Source organism: Labeo rohita, chromosome 17, assembly GCF_022985175.1.
Source record: "Labeo rohita strain BAU-BD-2019 chromosome 17, IGBB_LRoh.1.0, whole genome shotgun sequence".
Taxonomy (NCBI): domain Eukaryota; kingdom Metazoa; phylum Chordata; class Actinopteri; order Cypriniformes; family Cyprinidae; genus Labeo; species Labeo rohita.
The window spans coordinates 11,960,216-11,976,345 of record NC_066885.1 but is presented as its reverse complement, the minus strand read 5'-3'; the positions used below and the strand labels follow the sequence as shown (position 1 = coordinate 11,976,345).

The 16,130-nt window shown below is 35.5% G+C and overlaps 1 protein-coding gene across 1 annotated transcript; it reads left to right on the top strand.

Annotated features, from left to right (window-relative positions):
- The first annotated feature begins 373 nt into the window (after window positions 1-373).
- Window positions 374-7,313, top strand: LOC127179325 (cytochrome P450 26B1). Its single transcript, XM_051132665.1, has 7 exons — window positions 374-553; window positions 1,216-1,570; window positions 2,601-2,825; window positions 3,037-3,312; window positions 3,460-3,615; window positions 4,519-4,938; window positions 6,100-7,313. Exons 2-7 carry the CDS (start codon window positions 1,361-1,363, stop codon window positions 6,475-6,477), a joined length of 1,665 nt encoding a protein of 554 aa, XP_050988622.1. The 5' UTR covers window positions 374-553; window positions 1,216-1,360; the 3' UTR covers window positions 6,478-7,313.
- The last annotated feature ends 8,817 nt before the right edge of the window (window positions 7,314-16,130 follow it).

Here is a 16,130-nt window from a genome sequence, read left to right as displayed (position 1 = left end):
TCAAGTTGCGCAAGATTATTTTACCTATTATTATTTTTTAACTGGACCTTCCTAAATTCCTCAATAATCCTCAGACGCTTTAAATTTAATGTGTTCTAACGAAGGAAAATGTAAATTTATTTAGGCATGCAACTTCTATGCAAACACATTTATTTATATTATTTTTTTGGTTATGTTATTTTATGTAGACATAAACTAGAACGCTTGCCTAAAATGTCATGCATGAAAATGATGACAAGTGGATCGAATGGAATTCCAATGAGGAAATAGGTAACCAATAAGTAAAACCCCTACAATCCCTCTCTCTCTCTCTTTCACTCTCATTCCCTCTATGAAACCAACGATCTCAAACGTTTCCCATCCCGTGATCTATCCGCGACCTCTTCAACTATTAGAGAAAAAAACTGCTCACACGTCACTGGTGAAGGTGGATCATAACATGCGCCAATACCTATAAAGCTGGAGCGCGCGAGATGCACAGAAGACACATAGCTCACCTAAGAGATTCTCGTTTCACTGGATATCTTCGCTATGGTTTTACACTCGTCCTAAGGTGAGTACACACTCATTGTCTCTGTTTTACGTGTAGCTCTGCGATTAAGATGACGTTATTTTAGATCACCGATCGCATGTTTTTGCCACAGCAGATTTTTGTTACACCCTTAAAATTAAAATGTCTTCATTGATTATAAAGTCAGGTAAGAACCATTTTATCAAGTGTAATTTTTATGCAAACGGTTCTTTCGAGTTAAATCTTTTAAATGTTTCACTAGCCTATGTTCTTCAGACAAGAATAAAAGTTTAATTAAAAATACCGAACTGAAGAATTGATGAAGTCTGATGTTAAACTTATACACCACTCTACAATATGATATTATGTTTTTAAGAATTTTAAGTTTTACTTACTTAAGTGTTTTTAAGCGTAGATTTTCTGTATTAAGCACAAATGCGTGTTCCAAAAGCCTCAATTTCAAGTTCAGTTCGAGTTTGATTTACAGTCGGAGTGGGTAAGAGCAGGGCTGTTCCAGGGGTTGCAACCCAAGAAAAGGTGGATAAACTCGGATGAAAGACATGCCAGCGCATGCAACTTGTAAAACTGTTTGGAATAGTTGTCAGCTTCTTGTCCTTCTCTGGGAAACTGGAGAGACTGACAGCACGATAGATCTCTTCTATTAATAAAGCCCGTGTTGTGTCCCATTCTTATTCCATTCCTAGATATCCAATGAGCACGTAAAGGGATCTTCTTGCGTGTTACACAACTTCTGGAGGCGCTCCATCAAGAAGAAACTATCACTGGAACAACACGCACAGGCGCACGTGGATTCTTTGCTTTCTTTTTTGGCTCTGATCGTCGTTGGAGATGTTTGGGCACGATATCTGCGGATGCCTCGTGTCCGCGTTGCTGGCGGCAGCCGGTGCCGTCTTACCGGCTCTGGTGTTGCTTGTGGTCTCGCGGCTGTTGTGGGAGTTCAGGTGGAGCATCACCCGGGATCGGACGTGTAAACTCCCACTCCCGCAGGGGTCAATGGGCTGGCCGCTAGTCGGAGAAACTTTTCACTGGCTCTTCCAGGTAAGACTTGAGCATATAAATAAAATTCAACTCTGTTTCTATCCATTCTTTTTGCTTTGATTTAGGATTTATCGATCATGGGTTCCATACTTCGTTCCCCTGATTAAAAAAAGTAAAACTTTGAGTTCAAATACACAAGCCCATGCAATATATTGTAATTTTATATTATTAAAATGTTGTAGAAGTAAAAAAAAAAAAAACATGAATGAAAATTAGTCAAAAGTAAAATACTGTTAAAATCAGTTTTTGATTATTTCGGCGGTCTCATCGTAGCAAAATAAGTCAGTAATTTTATTTATTCGTTCATTTTGCATGTTTTTGGCTCCTTCAGCGTATTTCACGAAGTGTCAACAATGCGTTTTCTGTCATATATTGTGTACATCTATAATAACGTTATATATAAAAAAACAGTAATTACCTTCTATGATGCAACGTAAGATAAACGGCGATAAGCACGTATTGCTATAGTTACCTCCGCAATCGAAGCCGATTTCTTTACGAGTATAAACATTTAGCGCACTCTGACTAACTTTTGTGGTTGTTGTAAGTTTTCTAAAAATACTGTGGAACTTAGCTATGGAAACAAAACATGAAGCCTCCTGAAATGTTAGTAGGTAAAACTGCATTTTGCTCAAATTTTTGCATTACCTTCAGTGTTAAGCAATATTTAAGCAATGCTTTCTCAATGGCATATGAGCTTGTTCCTCTGTTGGCCTAATGTGCAAATCCACACAGGGAATTATTTTCTGCATGTGTGAACTTGATAAGGGTGTAATTCTTCACTGTGGTAAAAACAGACATTATCACCATGATTTCATGCACAGTGGCAGAACTTATCACTCCCAATTCCAGAACAAGTTCTGTATCTATTTTTGGATTTTCTATATCTATTTTTGTCTTTACAATTAATTTTAAAAATACTTACACTCACAAACGACTGGAAAAGTCGTAATTAATCAAAAGTAGTGAGGGCCCAGGGTATTGCAGCTTTCTAAAAGGTTTTACATGAAAATCTGTTGTACTATAACAGGGATCCAGCTTTCACATCTCCAGACGAGAGAAACACGGAAATGTTTTTAAAACTCACCTTTTGGGCAAACCCCTCATCCGAGTGACCGGTGCAGAAAACATCCGTAAGATTCTGCTGGGTGAACACACGCTGGTGTGCACGCAGTGGCCCCAGAGCACACGCATCATCCTGGGGCCCAACACCCTGGTGAACTCAGTTGGTGACCTGCACAAGAGGAAAAGAAAAGTAAGTGTATCTGCATCCAATTTTGAATGTCGAAAAAGGAATGTAATTAACCCATTAATTGCTTTTTTCTCTTACTGTATCCCTGTAAAGATGAACTCTTTACTGTATTCTTTAGACTTACAAAAATAAATGTTTAATCCCCAGTCATTACTGTTGTTAAGAATAGTTCAGCATTTGATCAATAACATTTTGTTGTCGATTCGCTTCTTAGATCCTTGCAAAAGTGTTTAGCCGTGGGGCGCTGGAGGCCTATCTGACACGTCTTCAAGATGTTGTCAAGTCTGAAATTGCCAAGTGGTGTGCCGAAACCGGGTCTGTGGATGTTTACACCGCAGCCAAATCACTCACCTTCCGCATCGCGGTTCGAGTTCTGCTCGGTCTGCGTCTGGAGGAGCAGCAAATTGCTTCTCTCTCCAAAACCTTTGAACAGCTCATGAACAACCTCTTTTCTCTGCCTATTGACACGCCTATAAGCGGCCTGCGCAAGGTGAGAAAGAGTCCAGTTTTGATTCTTTCCACAGGTTGAAACTCACATTCGCTTCAGCAAACAAAATAAAGTACAGTTAGAGGAATCTAAATCTCAGCTACTTTGAGAAGTTTCATTTATTAACTCAGTCTGTTTGTTTTGTTGTAGGGAATCAGGGCCCGTGAGATTCTGCACTCGGCCATGGAGAAGATCATAGAGGAGAAACTGAAAAAGCAGCAAACCAATGATTATTGTGATGCTTTTGACTATATGCTGAGCAGTGCAAAAGAAGATGACTATGAACTTACAATGCAAGAACTCAAGGTAAACTTTAGAAAGGTCAAAATCCAAATTTTATTGTGTGCTATCTTTGGACAATTACCTAGCTTTAATTATTTAATTTTGTAGAATTATATTTTGCTTCCATCACTGATGATGATCACAAGACAACGTTTTGATCCAATTAAATTCTTTTATGAATTTATTTATGTACAAACACTTAATTTTCAATGTTTTTTTAAAGTCTCTTTTGCTCACCAAATTTGCATTTATTTGATCCAAAGTACAGCAAAAACAGTAAAATTTAGAAATATTTTTATTATTTAAAATAATAACATTTTCTATTTCAATATATTTTAAAATGCAATTCCAATTTTGGCTCCAGTCACATGATCCTTCAGAAATGGTTCTATTCTATTCTATAAATTCTATTCTATTCTATTCTGATTTGCTGCTGAAAAAAGATTTATTATTATTGTTATTATCTTGAAAACAGCCGAATAGAATGTTTTTATGTTTCTTTGATTAATAGAAAGATCAGAAAAACAGTTGTTTATAGGAATAAATTACATTTAAAAAAAATATATTAAAATTGTTATTTTAAATAGTAAAATATTTTAAAATGTTACTGTTTTTGCTGTATTTTGGATCAAATTGTGAGCAGAAAAGACTTCTTTAAAAAACATAAAATTTTTTAAAAAACTACACATATATATATATATATATAGATATATAGATATAGATATAGATATATAAATTAATATTTTATATATAAATTAAATGAAATTATATTGTAAAATTATATTATAAATTATATATAAATAAATATTAACATTTTTACTATTTTAATTAATATTAATATTTTACTATTTTTACTATTCATTATTAATATTAATATATATATATATATTTATTCATGCTAAATAAATGCTTTTAAATGTATTTTAGGAAACTGCAGTAGAGTTAATCTTCGCTGCTCACTCCACTACCGCCAGCGCATCAACATCCCTCATCCTGCAGCTGCTGCGTCATCCAGACGTATGCGAGCGCGCCAGAGCAGAGCTGGAAAGCGAGGGGTTGATCGGCGACGTGCACGGACACTGCCGCTCACGTTGCCATGGGAACATAATCATTGAGGAAAGCGATGCTGCTGAGAAGAGTGAGCGGAGATCAGTGATGAATAAAACGACATGTTTTGAAGCAGGAGACAAGGAAGACGGACGTCGCTCTCGGACCCATGTCCCTTACCTGAGTTTAGAGAAACTGAGTCAGCTTTCTTACCTGGACTGTGTGGTCAAAGAGGTGCTTCGGTTCCTCCCACCGGTGTCTGGAGGGTACAGGACAGTCCTGCAAACATTTGAATTAAATGTAAGTGTTTTTGTATTTTTGTATGCCAAAATTACTGTAAATACCATTTTATGGATTCATACATTGTCTCTAGTTCATGCTAATAGCTAGATTTTGTCAGTAATTTTATTATTATAAGTTTGTATTATAAATGTTATATTATAAACACAAATTACAACATTATAATATTTATGAAATTATGCATTATAAAACCTTAATATAGTGTGAAAAATAATAAATGAAAAATAATAATAATAATATTAAATAATAGTAGTAGTATTACAGTAAAAAACCTCTAAAATATTTTGTACTCATAAAATAAATAAAATAAAAATAAATAAATGATATTAGGAAAAAAAATTTACAATACGTTTTTTTAAATGAATGAAAAATAAAAGTATTTTGTACACAGAAAATTTGTAAAAATTAAAAATTATATTAGGAACAATGATTTATTATATTGTGACATTTTTAAAATAAATTAAAAATAACTAAAATATTTTGTACTCAGAAAAAATATATATATTAGGAACAATGATGTATTACATTATAACATTTTTAAAATGTACCATTGAAAAAGATATATAAAATTGTGATATAGTGTGAATAATATTAATAATAATAATAATAAAGACATTGCTGATGAAAAAAAATAACTTTTTATCACAGATAAAAAAAAATAACTTAGAACGTAGAACCTTAAAATGGTGTAAAAAATTAAATGATTTGACAGTAACATTTTATTTTATGAATATTATTACATTATAAAATTGTATTACATTATAATTGTTTTAAATTATACATTAGAAAAATATTAAATTCTGATACAGTGTGGTGAATAGCAATAATAATAATAATAATAATAATAATAATAATAATAATAATAATAATAATAATCAGATGCTACAGATGAAAAAGCATGCATGTAAAATGTTTTTGTCCGGAACGTTTTATTTTATGAATTTTTTACACATTTTTTTAAATTATACATAATAAAATCATGATATAGTGTGAATAATAATAGTAAAAATAATCAGATGTTGCTGATGAAAAACATGGATTCAAAAAAAACGGAAAAAGAAATTAAAATGGCATAATTTTTCATTTGTTCACTTATTTTGAGGTCTCAGAACAGTCTAGAAGGCTAATAATAATAATAATTCCCATATTGTGCATCTGCAGGGTTATCAGATCCCAAAAGGCTGGAGCGTCATGTACAGCATCCGTGACACTCACGAGACAGCAGAAGCGTATCAGAACCCAGAGCTCTTTGACCCGGACCGGTTCTGTGCGGATCGAAACGAGAGCAAAACTGACCGCTTCAGTTACGTGCCTTTCGGAGGAGGTGTGAGGAGGTGCATCGGCCGGGAGCTCGCTTTGATTGTACTGAAAACTCTCGCGGTAGAGTTGCTCGCCACGGTGGATTGCACTCTGGCAACAGAAACGTATCCAAGGATGCAGACAGTGCCAATCGTGCATCCAGTCAATGGACTGCACGTGTATTTCAACTACAGAACCCATGGAATCGAAAGAAACCGGAGGGAGTCCACACATATATAGACAAAAAAAAAATAATAATTTAGACACTGTACCACATAGAACGCCAATGCATAGACATTAAACTGCTTTTGGGAATCATATGCAGTTTCCTTTCTGATGTTTATGTAAAGCAAAACATCTGGAAATGGATGAAATGATGAACCCGACTCATTCTTTAGATAAAGTCTTGAACTGAAAAATGTCCACTAGAATGCATGAAAAAATTTCTTAAGCCTGTGTAAAAATCTAAAAAAAAAAAAAGTATGCATTCAAATTCATTTATTCTTTCATCTAAGCCATGTATGTGATGTATAAACAAAACGTGTTTTTGTTTTATGAAATGAAGTAGAACACAAATAAGCTCTATTTATATATTTTTTTTCAAGTGAATAGGAATAGCTCACTAAATAAAAACTAATATTGTGCCACTTTCTAATTTCTAGGCCACTGTACTATTAAAATGACTAGTTATCTATTTGTGCTGTCCTTGTGGCTCTGTACTCTAGTACTTACAGAAGTTACATATTGCTTTAAACCATGTAAATAGGCGACTAATGCATAGTTATTTGTGTTTATCATGAATGTAAGCTGTGAAAAATGATCCTTGCGCTGTGAACTGGGGGATCAGTTTAAATACAGGGAAGGAGAAAACAAGCAGCACTTTTTCTCCGAATTAGGAGTATTTGTGTATACATGTCATGTCAATACTTGTGTGTAGTTTCTGTGCTAATGTTTGTCTTGTTGAATAGTGCTCATGTTAATTTTATATCTTGAATGGTATCTATTTTGAAATGTGCATTTGGAGCTCTGCTATAGATGTCTCTGTTCAATAAAGTGATTTGATGTGTTTATTTGTATTTTGTTGAGCGTGAACATTGTTTGCGGTCAGTAATTTTTTTTTATGTATCAGTGTTTCCAACAAAATATTAAAAAAAAGTTTTAAATTGTAATATTTAACACAGTACTCTTTTACTGTGTTTTTGATTAAATAAATGCAGCCTTGCTGAGAATGAGGCTCCTATATTTCATATAGGTATATCTAGCTATGCAATTTCCACTGAGTAAAGGTCTCATTTTGTCTCAATAAGCTTTGCGTTTAACACTATACTACTCGAGAACATGATGGGCAAGAACATAGTTTTTAGATAAAGCAGTAGAAATGTAGCCTTTTTTATCAATACAAAACGTTTGAAAGATTTTCAGGTCACTTGGCAAAAGAGGAAACAGTTTTCACACATATATGGATATAAAACACACAGCCACAATGGAACAAACATTTTTGGGTTAAAAATGATATGAAATCAATTTTTGAGGAAGTACATAACTAGCCAGACTTCATTATATTAATGAAACACATGTAAGTGACTGAAATTAGATTATATTCCGGTGTAATTGTGCATAATTACAGATGCGTGGAATTTGAGTACGCAAGATTTGTATTTCAAAGCAGTTCTAAGAAACATTATTTTGCTTTTTGGGTTTAAAGAACAATTTCTTTATATGAAATTTGAATGGTATGACAATTAGAGAGTGGACTTTACAGAAATTGATATCTACAGGTAACGCTAATTCACACTAAATACACATAGTCACGAAGTGCTGATGTTGTTAAAGTTGTCCTACATTGCTGCAGTGTTTACAAAGTGAACATGCAAAGAAAATAAAATGCACTTTACAAAAAAAAAGTAAAACAGTGAGGTAGGACGATTTTGAAGTTGGAGAAAACGAGATGGGAGTTTTTCAACATACCTTAACTGTATTGACCCAGATTACACAGAGTTCGCTTGCACATCGCAAAGAGTAGACAAGAGGAGCGTTTGAGGTTAAAAAGAATATAAATTGTCAGTTTGTTTAACCGATTCGGTAGATAAGACCCTTCCTCCTTGGCTGGGATAATTTAGAGCCATCTGAAGCTGGATTTAAACTGCATTTTGGAAGTTCAAACTTCGGGGCACCATTGAAGTCCACTGTATGGAGATAGTTCCTGAAATGTTTTCCTCAAAATACATAATTTCTAACTTAAAAAATAAAGACATGAACATCTGGGATGACAAGGGTGTGAGTTAATTATCTGTAAATTTTTGTTCCGGAAGTAAACTTCTCCCTTTATAGGGTGGATTCAGATTGACCATCAGTGTTTTTATTCTTCATCAGTTTAAAAAAAAACACTCTGAGAGTGTTTTCAACAATACTGTTTGTGTTATAGTTGTAGTGTGGACTTCCCTATTCTTTTAGAATTATAAGTCATAAAGCCAAATCTGACATTTTGTCCAATAAACAAACCAGACAGGAGAGTAGATTAATATCTGTGGATCTGAACTTAAAAAATGGTGTGTACTGACGTCTTTCTGCATCTGCAACAAGATACCTTCTGAAGTTCATTCATGTTTCTTTTCGCACTATTACTAGTTAAGGAGGATGAAATTACCAGTTCACATGCCACTTGAACTGAGGCACGTCATGTCCCCTTTTTTTATTGTTTGAATTTCTTTAAAGAGCATATTGCAAGTTAGAGCCTCCTGTGAGTCAATGCATAGAAAAATAGTCTATGAATTAGATTTTCTTTAATATACTTAAATAAAATATAAAAAAAAAAAACTTGAAATGAATTAACAGGAGGGAGCATGGTCAATTTAAACAATAGGAAAACAGTGGATTACAATGACAGTTCGGACACTGAGGAAATTGACTGGGAGAAATTGGGAGTTTGATTAACAGGCGATCTAACAAACCATAACGCTGAATCTGCCATTTTGTCAACAAAATGATAACAAAAATGATGTATTTTTCACTGTGTAAGAACATAATTTGTGGCTTGAGGACACCGTGGCTTGTTGTACATAACAACAGTAACTAAGGCCGGCGGGTCTTTGCGAAGGGTCAGCTGTGAATGTTTATTCATACTTCTATGATGGGCCACGTCCATACAATTTTGAGCCCGCTATGCGGCCAAGAGAGCAGGGACAGTCCAGAATTAGACAAAACAGGGCAGGTGTCTTAGTGAGAGACCAGTGTTAGCTTATAGATATATACACCTTAGCTAACGATATGTAACACAATGCTCAGATCATAGTATTGTACAAATTATCATCACGTATCATGTGCTGTGTGCACCGAAGGAACCGCACCAGCTTTGAGTCTCACTTGGTTCTTGCTTCAGCATCCCACGATGAACTCCATCATCATCGATGTGAATGCTACACACAACCACGTTTTTTCGAAGCAGATGCGGAGGTGAAGTCCTGTCTCTTCACCTGCACAAAACACACCCAGGCACACTGTCCTCCTTCTTGTTAGGAAACCTGTGGACTCGATGTCCTGACAGGCTGGAGTTTATGTAACCTCCACAAACACAATAATTTACCATGACGATGATAAACTGAAATACAAAAACTGCCGAAAACACACTGACTCACGACCACTCCTACTAAATACCAACCTACTCTGCATGGAGGCAACACAGAGCCCGGCAAACAACTCCCTATCGTGACGTAAAATGACGTGATGTCATTTAAAAAAAAAAAATACATTTTTTGAAACTGTCAAAGAAACTGTCACTTTGTTTCATACCTAAAGTTACCTGCTCTGTCTTGTCTGTCGGCAAGTTGTCAGTGTCCTCTTTGCGCCGCAATGTATTTTTCACTGCGTAAGAACATGATGTGTGGCGTGAGAGCGCTATAGCTTGTCGAACCTAGCAACAGTAACTAAGAGGGGTGGGTTTTTGTGAAGGGTCAACTATTAAACTTTATAGTTATAGGCATCATTATAGTCTTTATTAGTATTGTATTTATAATCATTATTGTCTTTGGTGTGAATGGGCCTTTAGAGCCCTTTAGAATTGGTACCAAATTACAAAAATGTTTTATTGAGAATGAAATAGAGCAGAATGAGAAATCAAGATGAAAAAAAAATTGTGATCAAACAAAGAGATTTATGAAAGCTTAGCAACTCTTTTGTGATTGTGACCTTTGACCTTGATCTACTTAAAAAAAATTAAGGGAAAGTTCATGGTTTTAAGTGTCAAGGGTCAAGGTTTGGTTCAGTCAGCCTCTGCTACTAAATGCTTTAACTGCACCATTTGGTCTGCTTTTCAGTTGAGGGCAATATTTTTATCTCTATTATTTATTAATTTATTTACAAGCAAAATATAAATCATACATATTTCAGTATATTATAGTAGATCTTGTACTTTAGTTTTAAAGTACGATGTTAACAGTCGTCTTTCTTTCCCTTTCAGCTTGTTTGATGTAACAATCAAATTCCCATTGACATCAATGCGGTATTATCCCATTTCTCTCTTTATTGTTCCATCGTACCCTTGAGGCAGGATCATGGTTCAGTTGAACTTCTGAACCGGATTATGTTTTGTGTATGTGTGTATACATAATGTCGCACCTTCAATCATCTGACTGCCAGCGGGATAAACAACATGATTTGTAAGTGCCAATGAGTTGACACTACTTAGGTTTCTATCAGCCATCCTAACTACCGTACTCTAAAAATGGGTTGGTGAAGAGTTTAGATGTCAAAATCAATAGTCTGAATAGACTTTGAGCTAAATAAACCTATTCAAGCATGAATGTCAGCAGGTACAGGTAACGTGAAGTGTTTGTAGGGGATCAGTCATGGTGGAAGCTGTGTTTGATGTGTCATGACCTCTGTTGGCAGCATCAGTGTGTGTTGGAATGCAGAAGCAGCAGCTGGTGTCTACACTGTAATTACCCCACAGCACAAATGCTTTCTGACCCAAACACACACACACACACACACACACACACACACACCTCACCAACACATACTCACCTCACCCCTCTGTAGTCAGAGTTCACAGAACAAGGGCAAAGGTGAGTGCACACACATTCGTATAGACAGATAGATAGACAAATATATAGATAGATAGATAACAACAGACAGACGATGGATAGAATGACAGAACGATATAATGACAGAACAATATATAGATAGATAAACAGACAGAATGACAAAATGATAGATAGATTTGTATAGATAATATATAAGATAAATGATAGATAGATACACTGCCCTCTAAAAGTTTGGAAACACCCCTGGCAAAGTGTGGTTTTGGACAATATCAGTATAAATCCTTAACATTTTTTGGTGCAAATACATTAAAGTAATTTGACATTATCACTGAAGACTTTTCATTTTGATTACATAATAATGGAAATATATACATGTCAAAATCAGACCTGCCCCTTTGCCAGCTGTGATGCCTGGTTACTGGTTTAAACTTGCCCCAGGTTTTTAAAAGGTTTTTGGGTCAGCACACCTTAATAGCTTCAACAGCTGATTGCCAATTAAGTTGAGAATACAATGAATTTAGGCCCAGATTATGCAGAGCTGTAATAGCTGCTAATGGTGGATATTTTGATGAATCGAAAATGTAAGTTTTTTCTATGTATGAACTGTTTATGTAATAAAATATGTTTTTGTAGTTTGTGTTGTCCCTTATCAGTGCAAAATTATCACAAATTAAAAAGGATTCATGCCAATATTGTCCAAAACCCCACTTTTCTAAGGCATTTCCAAACTTTTGGAGGGTAGTGTAGACAGATAGATAGATAGATAGATAGATAGATAGATAGATAGATAGATAGATAGATAGATAGATAGAATGACAGAACGACAGAATGACAAAAAGATAGATACAGAATGACAAAATGATAGACAGATAGATAGATAGATAGATAGATAGATAGAATGACAAAATGATAGATAGATGATCAGAAAGAATGACAAAACGACAGAGCAACAGAATGACAAAAAGAGGGCAGTGTAGATAGATAGATAGATAGATAGATAGACAGAATGACAAAATGATAGATAGAACGACAGAATGACAAAAAGATAGATACAGAATGACAAAATGATAGATAGATAGACAGATAGAATAACAGAATGACAAAACAATAGAGCGACAGAATGACAAAAGAGGGGAGTGTAGATAGAATGAAAGAATGACAAAACGATAGATAGATAGATAGACAGACAGATAGACAGAGAATGACAGTCAATGGATAGAATGACAGAATGATAGATAGATAGATACACAGAAAGATGTATTTATAAATATGCATTATACTATATGCATTATATAGTATAATGCAATAACTATATGCAATATGCATTATAGTATAGATAATTATAAAAATATATTTATAAATCAGTAACATTTGAGGGTTATATAGTTTTTATTAAAAATATTTAATGTTTTTAAATATTTTAAATACATACATTTTAAATATATTTATGTATTTATCTATATTAGAATATTGGTATAAATATATTTTTCCAATATAAGCACAAGATGTTCTTTGGCACATTAGGCACAAGCTTCAAATATTTGGCAAGTTCAGCAGAGGTGGCAGGATTGTTTCCTGAAAAGGCAGTGACTCTGAACTCATTCTCTAAGCATCCCATTACAGCAGAACGGTGTCTGGTGACAAACTTGGCCTTTGTAAGAATGAGGATATCACCTCGACATGACTCCTACAGCTTACTGCAGCAGATATGACAGGCTATAGATCACATTATTTCCCGTTGTTCTCTGGAACATAATCTTCACCTCAGGTGCACATGTCATTGCCTACTGTACCTTCCTTAAGGGAAATGTTCATTCATGAGAAAAATATGAGGGATAATATCCAGCTGACTGTGATGGGACTTGCTGTTGACCTGAGTTGACTGAATTTGACTTATACAGAAATTCTCCCCACAGCCTTTGGGTGAATCACAGCAAATGGCAGCACTGCAGATTTCAAAGTCATTCATCAGACACAGAAGTTGGGTGGGTTTTCAGGGTTGAATAACAGAGTGATTGACATGCTTTAATAAAGAAAGAATCAGCGCACTGATAATGCTACGCCCACTGTCAGCACATCTGCATAAGCTTTTGATGCAGCAAAAACACTTATGAATGAATAGGTTCAGCTCGACTGAATGTCTACAAATATTCAGGGAGGACTCGCTGGAGTTTCATGGGTAAATGCACTTTTTAGAGCTAAAATCGAACAGGATTAAAAATACAGTACACTGGCATCTCAGTTCACAAATCTGTCATCAGACTTGATGGTTACTAGTGATACTGTCACATCATAATAAAGAAACTTTTCAAATGTCATTCAGACTAGCTTGGCTAACAGCATGCATTTATTGTATGTATTTGCATCAGTTAAAGCTAGAAGGAATACAGCTCTAGCTACTAGCTAATTATTTTTGTCATGCTGTACAACAATAAAACTGTTTTCGTATTATAGTAAGGGCTAAGTTTAGGGTTGGGGTAGGTGTAAATGTTAAAAAAACACAATCCAATAGGTAGAACAATTAATTTCATTGTTAGTTTCCGGCTGGAGCTGTATCCCTTCTAGCCACAACCATTTGCGTCTACATACAAAAAAACAAACAAAAAAAAGATGCATGAAAGCAATATGCACACCATGTATCATCTAAACAGGCACATAACATGGACTCCCAACCTTTTTTTGTCCATAGGATCCATTTGACCTAACCCAGACGTGTGCAGTCCTCTTGGAGGGGCACTTCCTTGTAGAGTTTAGACACCTGTCTGGAAGGTACTAGTGACCTTTAAGACCTTGATTACTGGGTTCAGGTGTTTAATTAGGGTTAAAGATCAATCAGGCAGGAAGACAGCCAAATCTCTGATCTTAAAGATCCACTGAAGTACTTGAAAGATGCAGCGTTATTCTTTGCGTTGACTTAATTTCAACTGAAACAGAAGACAATCTCATCCATATCACTATAAAATATAGCATTCTGTGTAGAATTCAAATGAGTCCAATATGTTTTGTGGTCTATGAATATTCACGCATTTGATCCGGTCTATGCTATCGTGTCTCTGGACTGGAGCAGACTCTGTGCACGCTCCAGCGGTTCGCGTGGCACAGTGCAAAACCAGACTTCTTTCGGCCCAATTCAAAACATATTTACACTGAATCTTTCCCTGTCGCCTAGTGCACTACGTTTCATTCACTATAAAGAAAATACTGATTCTGTGAACAAGTGATCGATTTCAGTCAGCGCTTCAGCGTTTATATTGTAGTGGGTGGGATGCTTCAGATTCTAGAGGGCATTTGATTAGAAAGAAAGTTTCATTAGAAGTTGAAGTTTTGAATTCTTATATCTTGTCAATTTTGTCATTATTTTAAAACACACTAGCTTATAGATTCATACTAAAAGCCAAAAAAACTTCCAGGCTGTGAAAATGTGATGTTTATCTGCTTAGCCCCAGGGCATCCAAGATGTAGGTGTTTCTTCAGTAGAACACAAACGAAGATTTTTAACTCAAACCGTTGCAGTCTGTCAGTCATATAATGGCAGTCAAAGGTTACCAAATCTTTAAGAGTAAAAAAACAAAACAAAAAACATACACAAATAAAACCAAATTAAACCCTGCGATTCGTGACGATACACTGATGGCCCAAGACACGAAACGATCGGCTTGTGCGAGAAACTGAACAGTATTTATACCATATTTACCTCTGATTCACCGCTATTCCCTATTGTCCTGAGCGCAGGCACAGCATCTGGCGCGTGACATGCGTACGCGCTCTGGTGTAGTATATGTAAGCGCCGGAAGTGATCTGCGCTTGTACGTCACTCATTGTTTACACAGCACAGAGATTGTGGGTATGACGGCTATTTAAAATAATATTTACTTGTGCTTATCCTGATTGTTCAAACCGATTTAAAGCTAAAAGATTACGTTTTCTTGCGCGAACTCATGCGGGATTGTTGACTTTTCACCGATTCCCAACTTCTGAGCCTGATCGCTTGAAGTTATGGTTGCTTGCTTTTCGGCTGGATATCAACATTATATTTGAAATAATAATATTAATAATACAGTGTGTATTCAAGTTATTATAGCTGTAAGTAGTGTTGGGCAAAAAAAAATTATGTTGTCTGATGATATATAAAAATCACGGTGAATCATAGGTAAAATATGATATAAATACTGTTCAGTTTCTCGCACAAACCGATCGTTTCGAGTCTTAGGACTTCAGTGTATCGTCACAAGTCGCAGGGTTTAATTTGGTTTTGTTTTTTTCCTCTCAACGATTTGGTAGCCATTGACTCCCATTATATGACTGACAGACTGCAACGGTTTGAGTTAAAAATCTTCGTTTGTGTTCTACTGAAGAAACAAAGTCACCTACATCTTGGATGCCCTAGGGGTAAGCAGATAAACATCAGTTTTTAATTTTTGGGTGAACTATCCCTCTAATTTCTATTTACCTAATTAACATATATTAGCTAACTGGGGTGCACCTACGTTTTTTAGTCTGGTTCTCGTAAGAGAATCTGAAAATTTGGTTCGGTGCTGCATTACAAATGATTTGTGCGAACGCATTTAGGTAGATCGGGGACCAGCACGTTCCCTTCAAAAACGATAGTAACGTTAATCTACTGTGTTTCCTGCGGCTCAGATGTTGGGAGTAAATGATGACTGCTATGTTCATTGTTACATCCAACAACAGTACACCTCAACTGCTTAGGAGCCATTCTTGTCTACTCCTGCTCCGGCATCGAAACAATGGCGGTAGGACTGTTCTCAGCTCACTCAGGGCAGGTCTAAGGTAAGACGGCTGTGTCAGTCAACTATCGTGGGAGCAGCCTGGGTCTGTGTGACGTCACAC